Raw genomic sequence first — 15,349 nt, 5'->3', positions numbered from 1 at the left:
CTCGATCCCAGGACCCCGAGATCTTTACCGGAGCTGAAGGCAGAGGCTTCAACCCACTGAGCCACCCAGGCGCCCCCATTTTGTTTGTTTTTAAAGAGGATGTCTTAGCAGCTGTTTTCCAGGAAACAAACTCAGTGATGGAGATTTGCATGCAGGCAATCTCAGGCGCGGGGCTGGGGCTCCTGGGAGCAGCACCTATAAGGAAGTAAGGGGGCAGGAACGAGTGGGGCGTGGGAGGGAAGCAGAGCTTCCACACCGACGTAACACCACAGCCCTGCAGATCCCATGGTGCGCCCTGGGCTGGGCTGGCCCTGCAGGGTTGTCCCATCTTGAGGCAGGGGCTGGGACTTTGCATGCCCACGTGGACTAGTGTTTGGACACAGGCTGACCCTGGGAGGGGAGGCAGCTCGCCTGGACCACAGGCAGTTCCTTGAGGGCACTCCGCTGGGAGCCTCTAGACAGCAACTTCCCAACACTGGGGAAATGAGAGGCTGGATCCCGAAAGGCGGCCTGGACAGCACACCGCAGCATCCGTTATGGGCGACAAGGATCTTTTCTCCCTCTGAGGGCTGGGGGACCATTTGATGACATGGTGTCTGGGAAGCCCCACAGGCAACCCCCCACATGACAACACAGATAGACCTGCAATCATCGCTGTCACTTAGCTTCATTGTGATGATTGTCTCGTAACACTGCATTACCATGCTGGCCTTATCGTGTTTCCTTCTCTCCTGTTCTGCTGTGAGCTGCCGCATAGAAACAGCCATTCTTTTTTTTTTTTAACCTTTGGATTCATAGGTTGAGCACAGATCTTGGCTCATAAAATACTCTTAATAAATCACTGTAGAATGGGAGTATGGAGTCGCAAGAGAATGGAGGCCACAAGAAGGATGGCCTGGGGCTGCCCAAAGCCATGTGTGACTGATGTCCCCTGCTCTCTCTCCTAGTCGCTCTGGGCTCATGGCAGTCTCTGGCCCCCTCTGCAGCAGTACTTGACCCATCCATCAGGACCTTTGATGTTGCCCACATCAGCACTGCCGCCACCAGCGACTTCTCTGATGCCAGAGACTTCTGTTTGTTGGGTAAGAGGAGTTTCACATGGCTCCCACACCCTCAGGAAGGTGGCTGATTGCAATGGGGTCTCACAGAGTGCTGCTCACGCTCCTGATCTCAGAAACGCATGGGAGACTCCAAGATGACCTGGAGTCCCGGGGAAGGAGGATGAACCTGGGGACAAGACCCGGTGTGGGCCTTTCTCGGCTGTCTGTTCATCCCCCTGCAGGGCAGCCCATATTCAAGGTTTCCAAGGGGAAAAGCCGGCCAGACTGGGAGCAACATTGATCCAAGTCAGAAGACAGATGACAGAAAGGATCTAGGGGGCTAGTCTGAGACAGAGGAGATGAGCAGAAGTGGAGACAGCTGTCCTCAGATTATAGGTGGGCCATCACGGCAAGGAAGAAATATAGTTGTCCTGGCCAGGCTCTTGAGGCAAAGCTAAGACCTAAGGGTAAAACTCAAATTTCAAGGGTCTTTCTCAGGGCAATATAAAGAAGCTTCTAATAGACAAAGCTGTTCACAGATGCATACTTCTTTTAGGGGTTTTCTGGTCACTGGTATTTAAATGAAAGTTAAATAATAACTTGATAGAGATGCTCTACAAAGATTTTAATTTCTGCAAGAGCCTGAGATTGGATAACATTCATACTCTTCTAATTCTTTGATTCCATGAATCACCTCACCTACAAAGTTAGACAGCAATATGCACATCTAACAGAAAGGTCATATATGGATGGACAGGTTGTGCACAGCACAACTTTGGGTGCTTCAGTAGTACAGAAAGAGCTATGAATAAGTCTTTTACACAGTCCACAGCTTATCCAAGTGAATGAGTCAACACCAGCTTCACAGCAGTTCCTAGGTCTGAAAATCCTGAATGCCATGAATAAATTATCTAGTGCAGGACCTGGTACACATGGGAAAGGACATAATCCCTGGTGGAAAATAGTGGGTATGATGGGGTAACTGGAAAGGGAGATGAAGCTGAAGAAGAAGGCAAGGGCTGGAGCATGGAGAGCCTTGTCTGGTATGACTTAATCTAAGGCCAATGAGGAGCCATGGAGTTGCTTCAAAGAAAGGAGTGATAAGAGCATATTTGTGAATTAAACCATCAAAAACCTGATTTTTGTATGGAAAATAGATTGATGAGAGAGTTAGGTTCCCCCCAACAATAATTCTAGTCCTAGCCCCTGGTACAGTGCCAGGGATGTATAGTAGGTACTCCAATGAATGAATAAGTGATTGCATAGATGGATGGGTGCATGCATGGATAGATAAATGCGTGGATGGAAAGATGGACGCATTGTTGGATAGACGGATGCATGTGTGGATAGATGGGTGCATGGATATATGGATGGATAAACGGATGGATGGATGGATGGATGGTTAACTAGGTGGATGGAGACATGAATGGATGGATGCATGAGTGGATAGATGGGTGCATGGATATATGGATGGATAAGTGGATGGATGGATGATTAGCTAGGTGGATGGAGACATGGATGGATGCACAGGTGGACAGATGGGTGCATGGATATATGGATGGATCATGGGTGGATGGATGGTTGATTAAATAGATGGATGGAGGCATGGATGGATGGATGCACAGGTGGATAGATGGGAGGACACATAATTGGACGGATGCATGCATGGATACATGATTAAATGGATAGATTGACGGATGCATGACTAGATGGGTGGATGGACTGATGGATGAATAGACGATGCACGATGGGATGGAGGCATGGCTGAGATGTCATCTCTGAAGCCCAAGCCTCACTCTCCTCTTATTCTGTAGAATGTTCCCGTCACCCGGCCTGCCTCGTCACCACTCTGCAGACCCGACCTGGTGCTGTGAGGTGTGTATTCTATGCTGATGCCCAGGTCTGCACACATAGCCTGCAGGCCCAGAACTGCCGACTTCTGCTCCGTGAGGAGGCCACCCACATCTACCGGAAGCTGAGTGAGTCCCAGCCTGTGCCTTTGCGGCTCTTCCTGGGTATAATAGCTGGGAGGGACTGTCCACGTACATGGTGACTTGTGGGCAATGGCTTTTGAGGTTCTCTAGAAAAAATTGGCCAAAGTTATCTTGGGCCAGGTGGCATTCTTTTGGGAGGAACTGAAGGAAGGTGAAAACCCTGCTTCTAAGCTAGAGCTTCTCTAGCCACCTTTATTCATTTATTGGAGTTATGGAAGCCATTTGGCTTTTGAATTTCTTAGTAAAATAAATAAATAGACCATTTTTTGTCACCATTTTATAGTTTAAAACATTCTGTCACATGCCTTATCTCAGTTGGTCCTCACACCAATCCCGTGAGGTGGCAAGATAAGGGTTTTATCCCCATCTTCGAGATCAAGGGACTGGCCCGGAGAATTTACTTCTCTGATTTTGCCCATCTAGCGATGACAAGAATGGGTGCTTGGAGCCAGATCTCCTATCTCTAGATACGATCTGCTCACACAAAACCACATCATCTAACAACCCTATCAGGATCTGGAGAGGGCTGCTGCTCGTGCCTCAGTTTTATTTGAAAGCATTCAGTAAGGTGTTACATGTCAGATGTTGTGTTAGGTGCTAGGGATACAGGGAAGAAGCCAGCAAGGGGAGAAAACAGAACTCTAAGGAATCATAGAAATCCATCACTAAGTGCAGTAGGTAAGACCTATGTAATGGGAGACATGGGAGCTGGAGGCTGGGGCAAATCCCGTCCCCCATTAGATGTGCTCGTGGGATGAAGTTAATGACTTTTTAAAACATTGCCTGTTTCTGCCACCTGATCTTCTAGAGCAGAGGTTGGCCAACCTTCTCTGTAAAGGGCCAGATAAATATTTTAGGCTCAAGGCATCTGTTATAACTACTCAACTCTGCCACTTAAGCAAGAAAGCAGCCACAGAAAATACAAAGATCAGTGGGTGTGGTAGTGTTCTAATAAAAGGCAGCAGCTGGATTTGATCCCATCCTGCCTTAGAGCCCTGGTGGTCCCCAGGCCTGTCTTGATCCAGTGGTATCCTCTCCTGGCCTCTCCTCCACCTCAGACTTTGGACCATGAGAGTGCTCCCCAGGCCTGGGAGTGCTTGGGTTCCTGTATGTTGTGGTCTCGGGTCTACAGTCTCAGATCTTGTCTTCTACCTAGACACTCACAGCGTTCAGTCGAGTTATCTTCCTACAGTATATTTCACTCACAGCGTAGCTAATCTGCATGGAAATCCTGCTGCGGGGAGAGGCCTCACTTTGGGGTTTAGGTTCGATAAAACAGATTAGACGGTTTCTCCGTTAATTCTGTGTAACTCAAGTTCAAGGTGAAAAACTCATCTCGAGCTGAAGATGAGAGCCTGTGTGTATATACCCAGACGTTGTCTGCACTTTGTGCCCACATACAGCTCTGGATAATTTTCTTCACTTAAGAGTCCTGTGGCCTCAATATAGGGCTATTCTAGAAAGAATCCATCAGTTTCTGGAAAACAGTTCAAAAGAAAGAGCTGCGCATCTAAAACATTTTCCCCATGTTGGATCTCATTCAGTCTTGGCTTCACCAGGCAGCCTCTGGAGGGAGGGCTGAATGCCACTGTCCTTGGGAAAGCAGGCTTGCATTCCCTCGAAGTTCTTTAGCTTTTGTATTTTGTGTCTTTGCTCCCTCCTTCAGAGGGTGCCACGTTCATGAAATGTGGCTGTTTTCCTGTGGAGCAGGGGGACAGAGTCTGAAGGTTTTGCTGTGTTAGCAGCCGCAGGCCTGAATATTGGCCTGAGGCCCTGTGATTTACACTGAAGCCGGAAAACTTGTGAAAAGGAGCTGTGGGCTGAGACCAGCCTGACTTGTGGCTGAGAGTAGATTAGAATGTGCAACTCTTTCTTTCCATGCTGGGTTTGCACTAGCCCTCAGGGTTTTTGCAACAGAGAGAATTTCATCACTGTTTCCAACCTTCCTTCCCTCCCTCTCTCTCTCCTTCCTTCCTTCCCCTCCCTCCTTTCCTGTTCTTCCTTTCTTTCTTTCCTTCTTTTTCTCTTTCTTTCCTTCTTTCTCTTTCTCTGTCTCTGTCTCTTTCTCTTTCCTCTCTCCTGTTCCCTCCCTCCAATCCCTTTACTCACTCCTGCGTGGAGCCCCTTCCCCTGGCAGGCACTGAGCTCACAGCACCACAGGCCCCATGAGCTTATCCCCAACATCCTGGTGTTGAGAGGCTGCTATCATTCCTGTTCCACAGGGGGAAATTGAGCATCAGAAGAACTAGGAAGTTTCCTTGTAATAGCTGGTGCATATGACCCAAAACACAGGTCTGCTTCCTGCTGGGACTCTGCATTCCTCAGTTCCTCCCCACCATGCTCCTTGGTGGCCCGGGAATCACACACCGCCCCAGGGGTTCTCAGGCTTTTCACACCCTTTTCACACTGCTGAGAGCCCAGGCCAGATGGTTCTTTGCTGTGGGGGCTGCCCTATTTACTGCAGGGAGCTTAGCAGCCTCCCGGGCCTTGTCTCACTAGGTGTCCGAACCCAGCATCTCTCACAGACCCTGGTGATGACCAAATGGTCCCCGGAAGTTATCTCATGTCCCCTGGGATGAAGTCACGTCCAGCTGAGCCACCGCCTGGTGCCTAGCTTGAGGAATGGGTAGGCTTCTGCCTGTCTGTCTGCCTCCTCCTCCGTACCCCTCCTTTGTCCTGACAGATGGAGGAGGCTATAGATGGAGCTGCAGACAAGCGGGGAAGTTCACCGCCAACAGCAGAGCCCAGCAAACCAAACACACTTGCAGGACATAATAAGCGATTTCCCATTCTTTTCCCCCTCTCTCTCTCTCACACACAGGCGGGGGTGGGGGGGGGCTTGAAAGAGAGAGAGGACATCTCCGCACCAGCATCCAGTACTGCCTTTGTGCCAGGCCCTGAGCCCGCTGGGGAATCAGAGGCAGGCCTGCTCCAAGTCCCTGAAAACGGTATTCGGCCCGGAGCCAGGGTCCCAACAAAACTTGATTGACTCAGTCACTGAAGGGAGAAACTGTGGTAGAGGAGATAAGAACCAGCGGGGAGAGAGGCTGCTGGGCGTGTGTTGATTAGCATTACAAGGTGGGGGAAGGCTTGGGGGGCGGAGCTGCGAGGGCAGGCTGGCAGGCGGCACTATCTTTCCCCAGGCAGGCTGGGTGGAATCTGGGGGCCTGAAGGTGGGGAGGGAGGCTTCGGGGGCAGAGGGCAGGGGCAGGGGCCTGAAGAGGGGCCCTGGGCTGGTCCTTGACCCACGTGAACAGCCCTGGTCTAGCTCGGTTGCTGTCGGGGGCGTCCAGAAACCCTTTGAATCCTACACCTTGGAGTCCTGGCAGCTCCCCACCCCTGGCCTTATCAGCGAAATGCAAATGAGGGCCCAGGGTTCCTCCTCTGAAATTCTGAATTCCCAACCTTCTAAAAGGTAGAAAAAAAGTTTGTTTTTTTTTTTTGTTTTTTTTTTGTTTTTTTTTTTGGTGAATTTGCTGCAAACTTATTTGGTGGCAACATTTGACCTCAAATGACTGAAGATATCGTATTCTTTATGGATCCCTGTTAGTATGAGTGGTTTGTACCCCGCACCCCAGAAGTCACTGATGTGTTTGAGGGTGGGGCCTGACTCCAGACCCCTCTGGGGGATTGGCTGAGCATCGCACTTCCTGTGTCTCTCTGTTCTTTTTACAAATCCCAATACTGCCAAATGACCACCCACTTCTGGCCCCCACATGCTGAGTTAGGGGGGTTTAGGCTCTGCCTGGCCTCTGGGTGGGGAAGAATCAGCGAGGCCATACATCTAGAGAAGGGACCTGTACCATGCTCTACAGACGTTCAGTGCCTGGTAAACATCAGCTGTATTTGCTATTAATTTTTTTTCTTTCATACTGAAAACTAACCTGGCTAGACTCTGGCTTCTGGGGTTGAACAAACTACCAACATTTTTTAAAAGCGGTGTTTTTGTTTGAATAGAGAACCCATGGTCATCTCTTCCCCCGCTATCCTCCTCCCCACAGACATCCCTCTGCCGGGTTTTGGGACACCGGCACCTTCTGTGACCATCGCCCCCCACGGCCGGCTGCTGGGCAGGTCACGGGCCATCCAGGTGGGCAGCTCGTGGAAGCAAGTGGACCAGTTCCTGGGAGTTCCGTATGCCGCTCCGCCCCTGGCGGAGAGCCGCTTCCAGGCCCCGGAGCTCTTGAACTGGACAGGGTCCTGGGATGCCACCCAGCCACGGTGAGGATCTTGTGGAATGCATCTTGGTGAATGCCCAGGGACCTCCCCTCCCGTTTGAACGCATCAGAGTGAGACTTGGGGGCACAGCAGTGCTTTCCAGCTTGAGGGGTGCATGGGAACGGTCAGCACTAATCATGGGGCATTAAGGGTTCTTACAGATAAACCCTCCAAATACCATTCTCTTGATCCTGCAAAGTGCATTTGGTGATGGGGGGCGGGGGGCGGTGGTGGTGGCGTGTTCTGCTCTCTGCAGTGATGCAGGGACCCAGGCTACTGAGGCTCTGCCTTCCTCAGCATGAAGGCATCGAGGGCTTGAAATTGGGTGGTGGCGGAAAAGTGTGGAAAGCCATGGTAGTAAGTCTCCACCATGGAGACACAAAAGGAATAAGCATGCACTGATCAGAGTGCTTCCCCATGTCAGGATGGACCCACATGATGGGGGAGGCTTTGGCTGGAGAGTAGGTGGAGAGCTTGCCTTCTCAGGGTCCACCGCAGACGAGGTTGGGGGACACGGGAAATCACCTCTTGGGCGGGTCCCATTGGGCTGCCGGTGGTCATGTCCCAGACGTGGTCTCAGCTCTCATGCTCGTGGACGCTCAGCCTGGCACGCTCGGGCCCTGTCCTGATGCAGGTAACAGCTCAGACGCCACGTGCAGCTACAGGTCTACACACATGTGGCAAGGGAGGGCCTCGGTCCCGAGCAATACCCACGTTCCCCATCTCTATCTCGGGCATCCTTTCTCCGAGCTGGCAGCTTGTCCCTGGAGGTGTTCCTCCCTGGGCCTCGGTGGAGGGAGAGGTGGGCATCCTGCCGTTGCTTCCCTGTGCTTGCCACTCCCTTTCCCCATTTCCCGAAGCTGCCTAATCCTGCAGAGCTGGTCGGCCATGGCCATTGTACGGGCCGGGGGTTTCTGGCTGGGGGTGGCGGGCGAGAGGGGAAGGCGAGGCGTGTATCTTTGGTTGTTCATCTGGAAGTCATACAGTCTGCCTCCCCAGGGCCAGCTGCTGGCAGCCAGGAACCCAAGCGCCCGCGACTCCCAGAGTCAGCGAAGACTGCCTGTATCTTAACATGTTTGTCCCTCAGAACGTGGTGAGTTCGGAAACCCTTGACTGTCTACCCTGAAAACTGCCCTGTTAGACACCACCCCCCGGTCCCCCAGAGCTGCCGGGATCATTCACCCCCTCCAGGCTCTGTGCTCCTAGTACTGTCCTTGCCGGTTCTTGGCTTCGTGAAAGCCTGTGTGGCCAAGAGGAAGCAGAGGGTCCTTCTGGAACCACAGGGCCTCACCTGACCCTCCCCACATCCTCAGGCCACCCCCATGGCAAATGGGGCACGATTGTCCTGGCTCAGTTCTCCAAGAAATCTTCATGAGGGCCTGTGTTGGGGGACACTGCTCTGGGGGTGGTGAGACAGAGAAGTGACAAACAGTGGCTGCCCTCAGGAGTTACACTGTAGTGGGCAGGGCAGGGCAGAAACCAATACGCAAATGATTATTGAACAACTGTGGTGTCGATGAGACTCTGAGGAGATACAGAGGAAGGGACATAGTGATGGGAGGTGTTAGGTGGTGGTCATGGGTGCCACCTGACCGGGGTGAGGGGAGGGAGGTGTGAGCCAGGCAGTGGGCGAGGGTCAGCGATGCAGGGTCTCTGAGAGGGGGAGAGACCCACAGCTGGGGAGGATGGAGCCCGACTGGGGCTCGTCTGCAGGTGAGGAGACAAATCAATCGCTGTCCTTGAGAGACCCTAGGCATGACCCCTGGGGGAGCTTCCGCTTGGACTCCTGTTTGGGGGACAGTTGCGGAGGGTGAGGCTTGGGGCTATGACCCGGGCAGGGTGATGCCCTGATTTAGAGCCTGGATCGGCCTAAGAAGCGGCCATGAGCCTGAAACTCCACGTTTGAGTTTCCTGTTTGGGGGGAAGTGTCCGAGGGCATGAAAGCAAAAGGCACGGATGAGCTTTAGGAAACATCAGTTTCTGGGGACGCCACCCCAGTGTGGATAGATCCAATGATTCCCCAGACCGTGCCACAGCTTCCTGGTCCCCTGGCCTACTAGCCGCAAAAGGCCGCCTTGCTTTGGATGTTTGACCTCAGCAAGCTGGTCTGAGTGAGCTTTGTCATGAGGCCCCCCACAGGTGAAAGTTCTCGTAGACGGCGCTACTATGAGCAGGGAACCCAGAGTGAGGGAGACGATGGGTCCCCTCTGCCCAGTTCTGGTCTCCCCATACCTGCGATGCTGGACTGAGGTCTGGCTCCCAACTAAGGTGCCGCTGTAGTGGGAGCCTCACTGGTGTAGAGAAGGTAGTTGTGTTCCATGTGCTCTGGGTACTGGCTCTGAAAGGGGGAGAGAAATAGTCTCTGGTTCATGCAGTTCTTGGCAGGAATTAAGTAAAACACTGCATGGAGACTGATGAGTCACTAGGGGGCTGGTGGGGACATTGGAAATAACTGTGAGTGGGACAGAGACCACAAGTAAAGGGACGAGGGTCACTCCACCTGCAAGCGACGGCAGTCCTGCAGCCCACTGCCCGGAGCTCTGCAGTCTTCCAGCACCCCAGGCCTGGCCCCGACTTTATTCTGGAAGACTGTCTGAGACCCCCTGGGGAGTCCTCTCGGTTTGGCCACCCTGCCTGAAACCTGTCCTGGCGATAGAGAGCTACTCATCACTCACCCAAGGGACGTGGTGTCACAGATGGGAGGGCCCAGGGGAGCATGCTGGGAAGGGGCTGAGGCTGGAATTCTGGGTCGGCCCCTTCCTGTCTGTACGTGCTTTAAAAAGTCACTTCACAACCCTGAGCCTCGGTATTCACACCCATGGAATGGGAGTGCTTGTAGTCCTTAGAGCATCTGACTACGGGATGGACCTGGGATGTGGCAAGACTGTCTAGCTCCAGGTGATGGGCTCCCGGTCTGCGGGGGCTGCCCTTTCTGCCACCTGCTCGCTTTGCAATGTGAGCAAAGGGTCTACTTTTCATGACCTTCAGCTTCCTTCTCTGTGTCTCAGGCTTACTAGCATGCTAGGACTGCTCTGATAGGGCTCCGCAGACTGGGTGGCGAAACAACAGAAAGATTATTTTTTCAACATTCTGAAGGCTGGAGGTCTAAGATCCAGGGGTCGGCAGGGCTGGTTCCTTCTGAGGCCGCTCTTCGTGGCCCATGATGGTCGTCTTGTCCTCCCTCTGTCTCTACAGGGTATCCCTTCTGTGTGTGTCTCCATCCAAATTCCCCCTTCTTCTGAGGATACAGTCATATTGGGTTAGGGTCCACTAGCTTAGCACCTCATACAGGATGCTCTCCCAAATCCAGTCACACTCTGAGTTTGTAGAGTCAGGAATTCAACTGTGAACTTTAGGGGGACACACAGTTCAGCCTGTAACATAGGACTAAGTGTGCCCACGTGGCAAAGCTGACAGGAAGGGTCATGGGTAGGCTCGGAATCTGGCACCTTCTTGGGAAATGTGCCCTCACTGAGCTCTGGTGAACGAGAATGGGTCAACCTGTAGCCTCACATTTCTCCACTCCCCACAGGCCCCCAACGCCTCCGTGCTGGTCTTCTTCCACAACACCGTGGAGGGGAGGGGGACTGAAGGACAGCTGGCCCTCGACGGCTCCTTCCTGGCTGCTATTGGCAACCTCATCGTTGTCACGGCTGGCTACCGAGTGGGTGTCTTCGGCTTCCTGAGTTCTGGTAAGTCGCCGGTGTGATTGGGGATTGCCGACCCCCTGAGCTGAGGGCCACTCTACGTGTGGTCAGCCCCTTCTTTCCAAAGCCCGGTCCTTTCAAGGCCCCTCAGCCCTCCTCCAGCTGAGCCGAGCACTCAGTAGACTGTCCCACAAGCCCATGAGACCTTCCAGCAATGTGGACACCCATACCTGAGAGTAATTGTTGCCATCGGTCGATCTTACCATGTGCTGGAGCTATTCCGACTACATTATGTGTTGTATCTTGTGGGGTGTGTGTGTGTGTGTGTTTTGAGGCCCCAGAAGGTTAGACACTTGCTAACATCAATAGTCAGGAAAGATCAGAGCCAGCGTTCACCACCAGGGTTGACTGGCCCTAGGGAACGATAGTATGGATTATAGTCCTGGGCCCACAGGGGTGCCATTTGACTCCACGTAAAGACTGCCTCAGTGATGCTTCCCGTTTCCTCTTTAATGCCAGCCTCACTTGTGAACATCAGCCTGTCCCTTGTCCGGTCGCAGAAATGTTTATCTCCTTGCTTCCATCCACCTTCCTCACCAGCACCCAGGGCAGAATTGAGGCCTGGACAGCTGCACCGTCCATCTTTTCCTCCATGTCCAGCCCCTCCCAGTGGTGGGACACTTGTCAGACAGCCATGGCCAGGGGTAGACATGCAGGTCTGGTAATCTGAAGAACCAATGGCCACCTCTGCCATTCAATGTCTGTGTGACCTTGGCTAAAACCCTTCATTTCTGAGTCTCAGTTTTCTCCTCTGAAAAATGGGGATAATTTTACCCCACATCCACTGTTACATGAGGCTGTAGGGAGGTCATACATGAGAAAGGGCTTTAGATACCACAGTGAGAACCTCCAGATAGGCACTGAACTTCATCTCTCTTCTCGAAGGATCTCATTTAAGACCCAAATGCCTTAGGTGCTAAGTCAGGATGGGCAGGTAGAAGGTAGCATGGTGAGAATAATGGACTCATCTAGAGTGTGGGTGAGTGGCTAGAGATTCCAGAGTGCTGGGGAATGAGGGCTGGGTGCACCATGTGGCATGAGCCCTTGAGTGCCAGGAAGAAGATTCTAGGCCTGTAGGACAACCGTGAAGCAGGCACCAACTTCAGGCAAAATACGACCAGATGCTAATGAGGGAAATGCGGATGGTGAACAGATTTCAGATTTTCCTTCAGAGGGACCAGGGTCAGCTGCCAGAGCAACAAAAACTCTGCCTGGGTTTTCTTTCCACTTTTTGAACATGCAACTGACGATGATTTGATAAGTCTGTAGCTCCCGTCTCTGAAGAGGCAGGTGAAATTCAGACATCATGCTGTTGAACGTGGTCAGGTAGAACGTTCCACAGACATGGCTGACTCCTTGGCTTCGAGGCTTTCTAGACAGAGGGGAGTGAATTCCCATATGTTCCCCATGCCTGAGGGGCATGTACTCTTACTGAGAATTTGTGTGCTTCTAGGAAGGGAAACTCATTCCTGCTGCTGGTGGAGGCAGTGTCAGGGGAGGCCAAGGAAGTTTCCAGAACACCTTCTGGAATGCCCTTCTCATTCCTGACCTGGAACGCTGCCTGTTCATTGTGCTTAAAGCAGAACTGTCAGCGAGAGGGGAGGAATGGTACACTCAGCAGTGCCTGCCTCTACCAGACGTCTCTCCTGGATTGCCTCCTTTCACTCTCACGGCAGCTCTGTGGGGCCAGTACCGAGTGGCCATGTGGCAGGTGACTCAGCGAGGCTCAGGGAGGTCGAGGAACTCCATGCCCCAGTTGGGAGTGCACTTGGGGCATTAAATCCTATTGGTCAAAGAGCAAGGAGAAACATCTTGTGGCTTGCTCCCTCGGAGGTTTGGAAAGGGCCCTTGGGTTCTCTGTTCTTCCGTGTAGAGAGCAGGATGTGTCTGTTAGGTCCATTGAGCCACAGACAGGTTGTCTTTGCTTTCTTTACTAGACTTCCTAGCGTCCCCTGCATTCCTGGGCCTTTGCCTGACTTAGTTGAGCCTCCCTACAGCTCGACCAGGAGAGGGGAGCGATGCGTCTGTAGAGAAACCGAGGCACTGAAACATTAGGACTTCCTGTGTCCTGCCTATGGTCCTGGGGGCTGCTCTGGAAGAGGAAGTGAATGGGCGTGTGAGTCTGCGAACTCCCCCAGTAAACTTGTGACACAAGCCCACCATCCCCTTTATCAATTAAAACAATAGTTAATGGATTTTACCATTTAGAGTGGTTTTACGTTTACAGAATAACTGAGCAGAAAGTACAGAGTTCCATAGATGCCTCCCCCTGCCTCAGTGTCCCCTACTCTCTGACACTGTGTGTTGGTGGGGCACCTCTGTTATGATTGAGGAGGCAACATGGATAGGTTAGCATTGACTGAAGTCCAGAGTTTCCAGTAGGGCTTGCCCTTTGTGTCGTCCTCTCTATGGTGTCGATAAATGTCATGTGTCCACCATTATGGGTCACGCAGAAGAGTTTCACTCCCTAAGACTTCCCTGTACTGCCCGGTCCATCTTTCCCCTTTTCCATTTTAAATACTTGGACGCTGATGTTCCGAACATGGGTCTGGAAAGAGACGGGCTACTCTGAGTGCCAGCCGGAGCCCAGGATCTTGCAGGGCACACAGGCTTGGCATCCACGCAGCATGGGGGCTGAGGGCAGTTCAGCCAAGCTGTGGGCCTGAAGGGCTCTGGGCAGTTCCTTCCTGCTGCGTCCACATCCACGCTGCCCATCTCTCAGATGATGCTAAGATGTAAGGGGGACCGATGGGAGAACGTGAGGGGAAGGCAGACAGCGGGCACCCTGCCCAGCACCCAGCAGGGGCTCACAAGGGTTAAGCTCCCTTTCCTCTCTCTGGACCCGGACAGGACTTCTTCCAGGCAGGGCTGGGTTGTGGTCATGCTCCGGCCCCACATGGGGCCAGGAGCTGGCACGAGTTGCCCCTGGACCACAGCAGCTGCAACGGCCCCTGGCATGGACTGAGTCCTGCCCAGCGATCTCTGCCCGCGTTCCCTGGTGATCAGCGTGTGTGGCATCCACTATCATAGCCCACATGAACGGGGTCCTCCAAGAGCTCCAAACTCTGGAGGGACTTTTCAAAGTTCCTGGGGGGAGGACGGAAACAGAAAGAAGCTCATGCCAGGCCTGTGGCTGACGAGACAAGCTCGTGCTCTCTGTGAGAAGAAGGAGGCCAAACCCAACAGTACTTTTAAGGGGGACCTGGTTCCTGGTAAACTGAGCGCTGGAAAGGACGTGAAGGGGTTGGTGGTGGGCTGGGAGAGGCCATTTCCCCAGCCTGGATCCTGCCCGGGGACAGACCCCAGGGGGCACAGGGCTCAGTGACAATCCCCGCTCTGGCAAATCACTGCAGGTAGGGGAACAGGGGCAGGTGGAGTGGGGGGCAGTCAGGCTCGGGGGGAGGGTCAGCCTATAGGCCTGAGTAGGCTGTGGAGACAGAGGAGGGGTGCTGTGGCTGGGGAGTCAGACGGAAGTCCAGGCATGGTACCATTATCATTCCCTCATCATCCCCAGGGCCTCCCGAGAGGGTCTGCAACCCTCCGGCTGGAAGAGCGGGCACAGAGTCCTGTCTCAGTGGCTCTCCCCCATAGGTGCAATTTCTGCTGCAAAAGCCAAGGCACACGCTGCAAGGAGCATCTGGGAGAATCTGCTGGGACCTAAATCTGTTTCATTTTATTCAAGAAAAACTAGACAACTTCCACAGTGTTTCATGCCGGGCACTGTTCTGTTTCCTTTACGATTGTTAACCGATTCAATCATCCTAACAACCCGAAGACCTAAGTAGGGTTATTACTTCCATTGTACTGATAGGGGAAATCAAGTCACCTTAGGTACTGTGTCTGAGGCCCCACAGTGCTGGTAGGTGGTGGGGCCGGGGCTGCTCCCAGCTGGTCTGGTTCCATAACCTGTGTGCTCAGCCCCTCACCTGCTTCTCCACGACCATCAGAGAGACCGGGGGGAGGGCCCACTGTGAGCTCAGAATGGCCCCAAGGAGCATTAGAGGGAGAGCTTGAGACATCGCGTGAGCAAGTGAGAACCAGTTAGGGAATGGGGGAGCAGCTGGATATGGCTGGGGGTGGTTCTGGCCAGTGCAGGTGGGAAGGCCAAGCAGGGCAGCCTGGGTAGGTGGACAGGGATGGACACCTGCTCACCTCTGTCTCCCTACTGGACTCTATGTGCAGCTGGCAGGGAGCCCCTCTCTGGCATCCTCCCCCAGGGGCATGGCACAGCTCTCGTGTGTGGCAAGACGGAGCCAGCAGGATACCGAGGAGGCCTCAGGGCTTGGCCACAGCAGGACAGCTGAGTGAACGTGGCTGGGTTGGCTGGGCAAGGGCCAGTGTTGGAAAATGAAGGCAACCCAAGCTGCTTGGATGGGCCGAGGCCACTCGC

The 15,349-nt window shown here is 53.2% G+C and overlaps 1 protein-coding gene across 1 annotated transcript in view; it reads left to right on the top strand.

Annotated features, from left to right (window-relative positions):
• The window catches only part of TG (thyroglobulin), a 233,512-nt gene that overhangs the window by 117,840 nt on the left and 100,323 nt on the right, over positions 1-15,349 (top strand). Inside the window, exons 37-41 of the mRNA XM_046016730.1 lie at positions 948-1,082; positions 2,855-3,019; positions 7,036-7,255; positions 8,252-8,345; positions 10,785-10,944. Of these exons, the coding sequence (XP_045872686.1) occupies positions 948-1,082; positions 2,855-3,019; positions 7,036-7,255; positions 8,252-8,345; positions 10,785-10,944 (774 nt within the window). The remainder of the gene's footprint in view (positions 1-947; positions 1,083-2,854; positions 3,020-7,035; positions 7,256-8,251; positions 8,346-10,784; positions 10,945-15,349) is intronic.

This window comes from Meles meles, chromosome 1 (assembly GCF_922984935.1).
Source record: "Meles meles chromosome 1, mMelMel3.1 paternal haplotype, whole genome shotgun sequence".
NCBI lineage: Eukaryota > Metazoa > Chordata > Mammalia > Carnivora > Mustelidae > Meles > Meles meles.
This window is presented reverse-complemented; position numbering and strand designations above follow the sequence as displayed.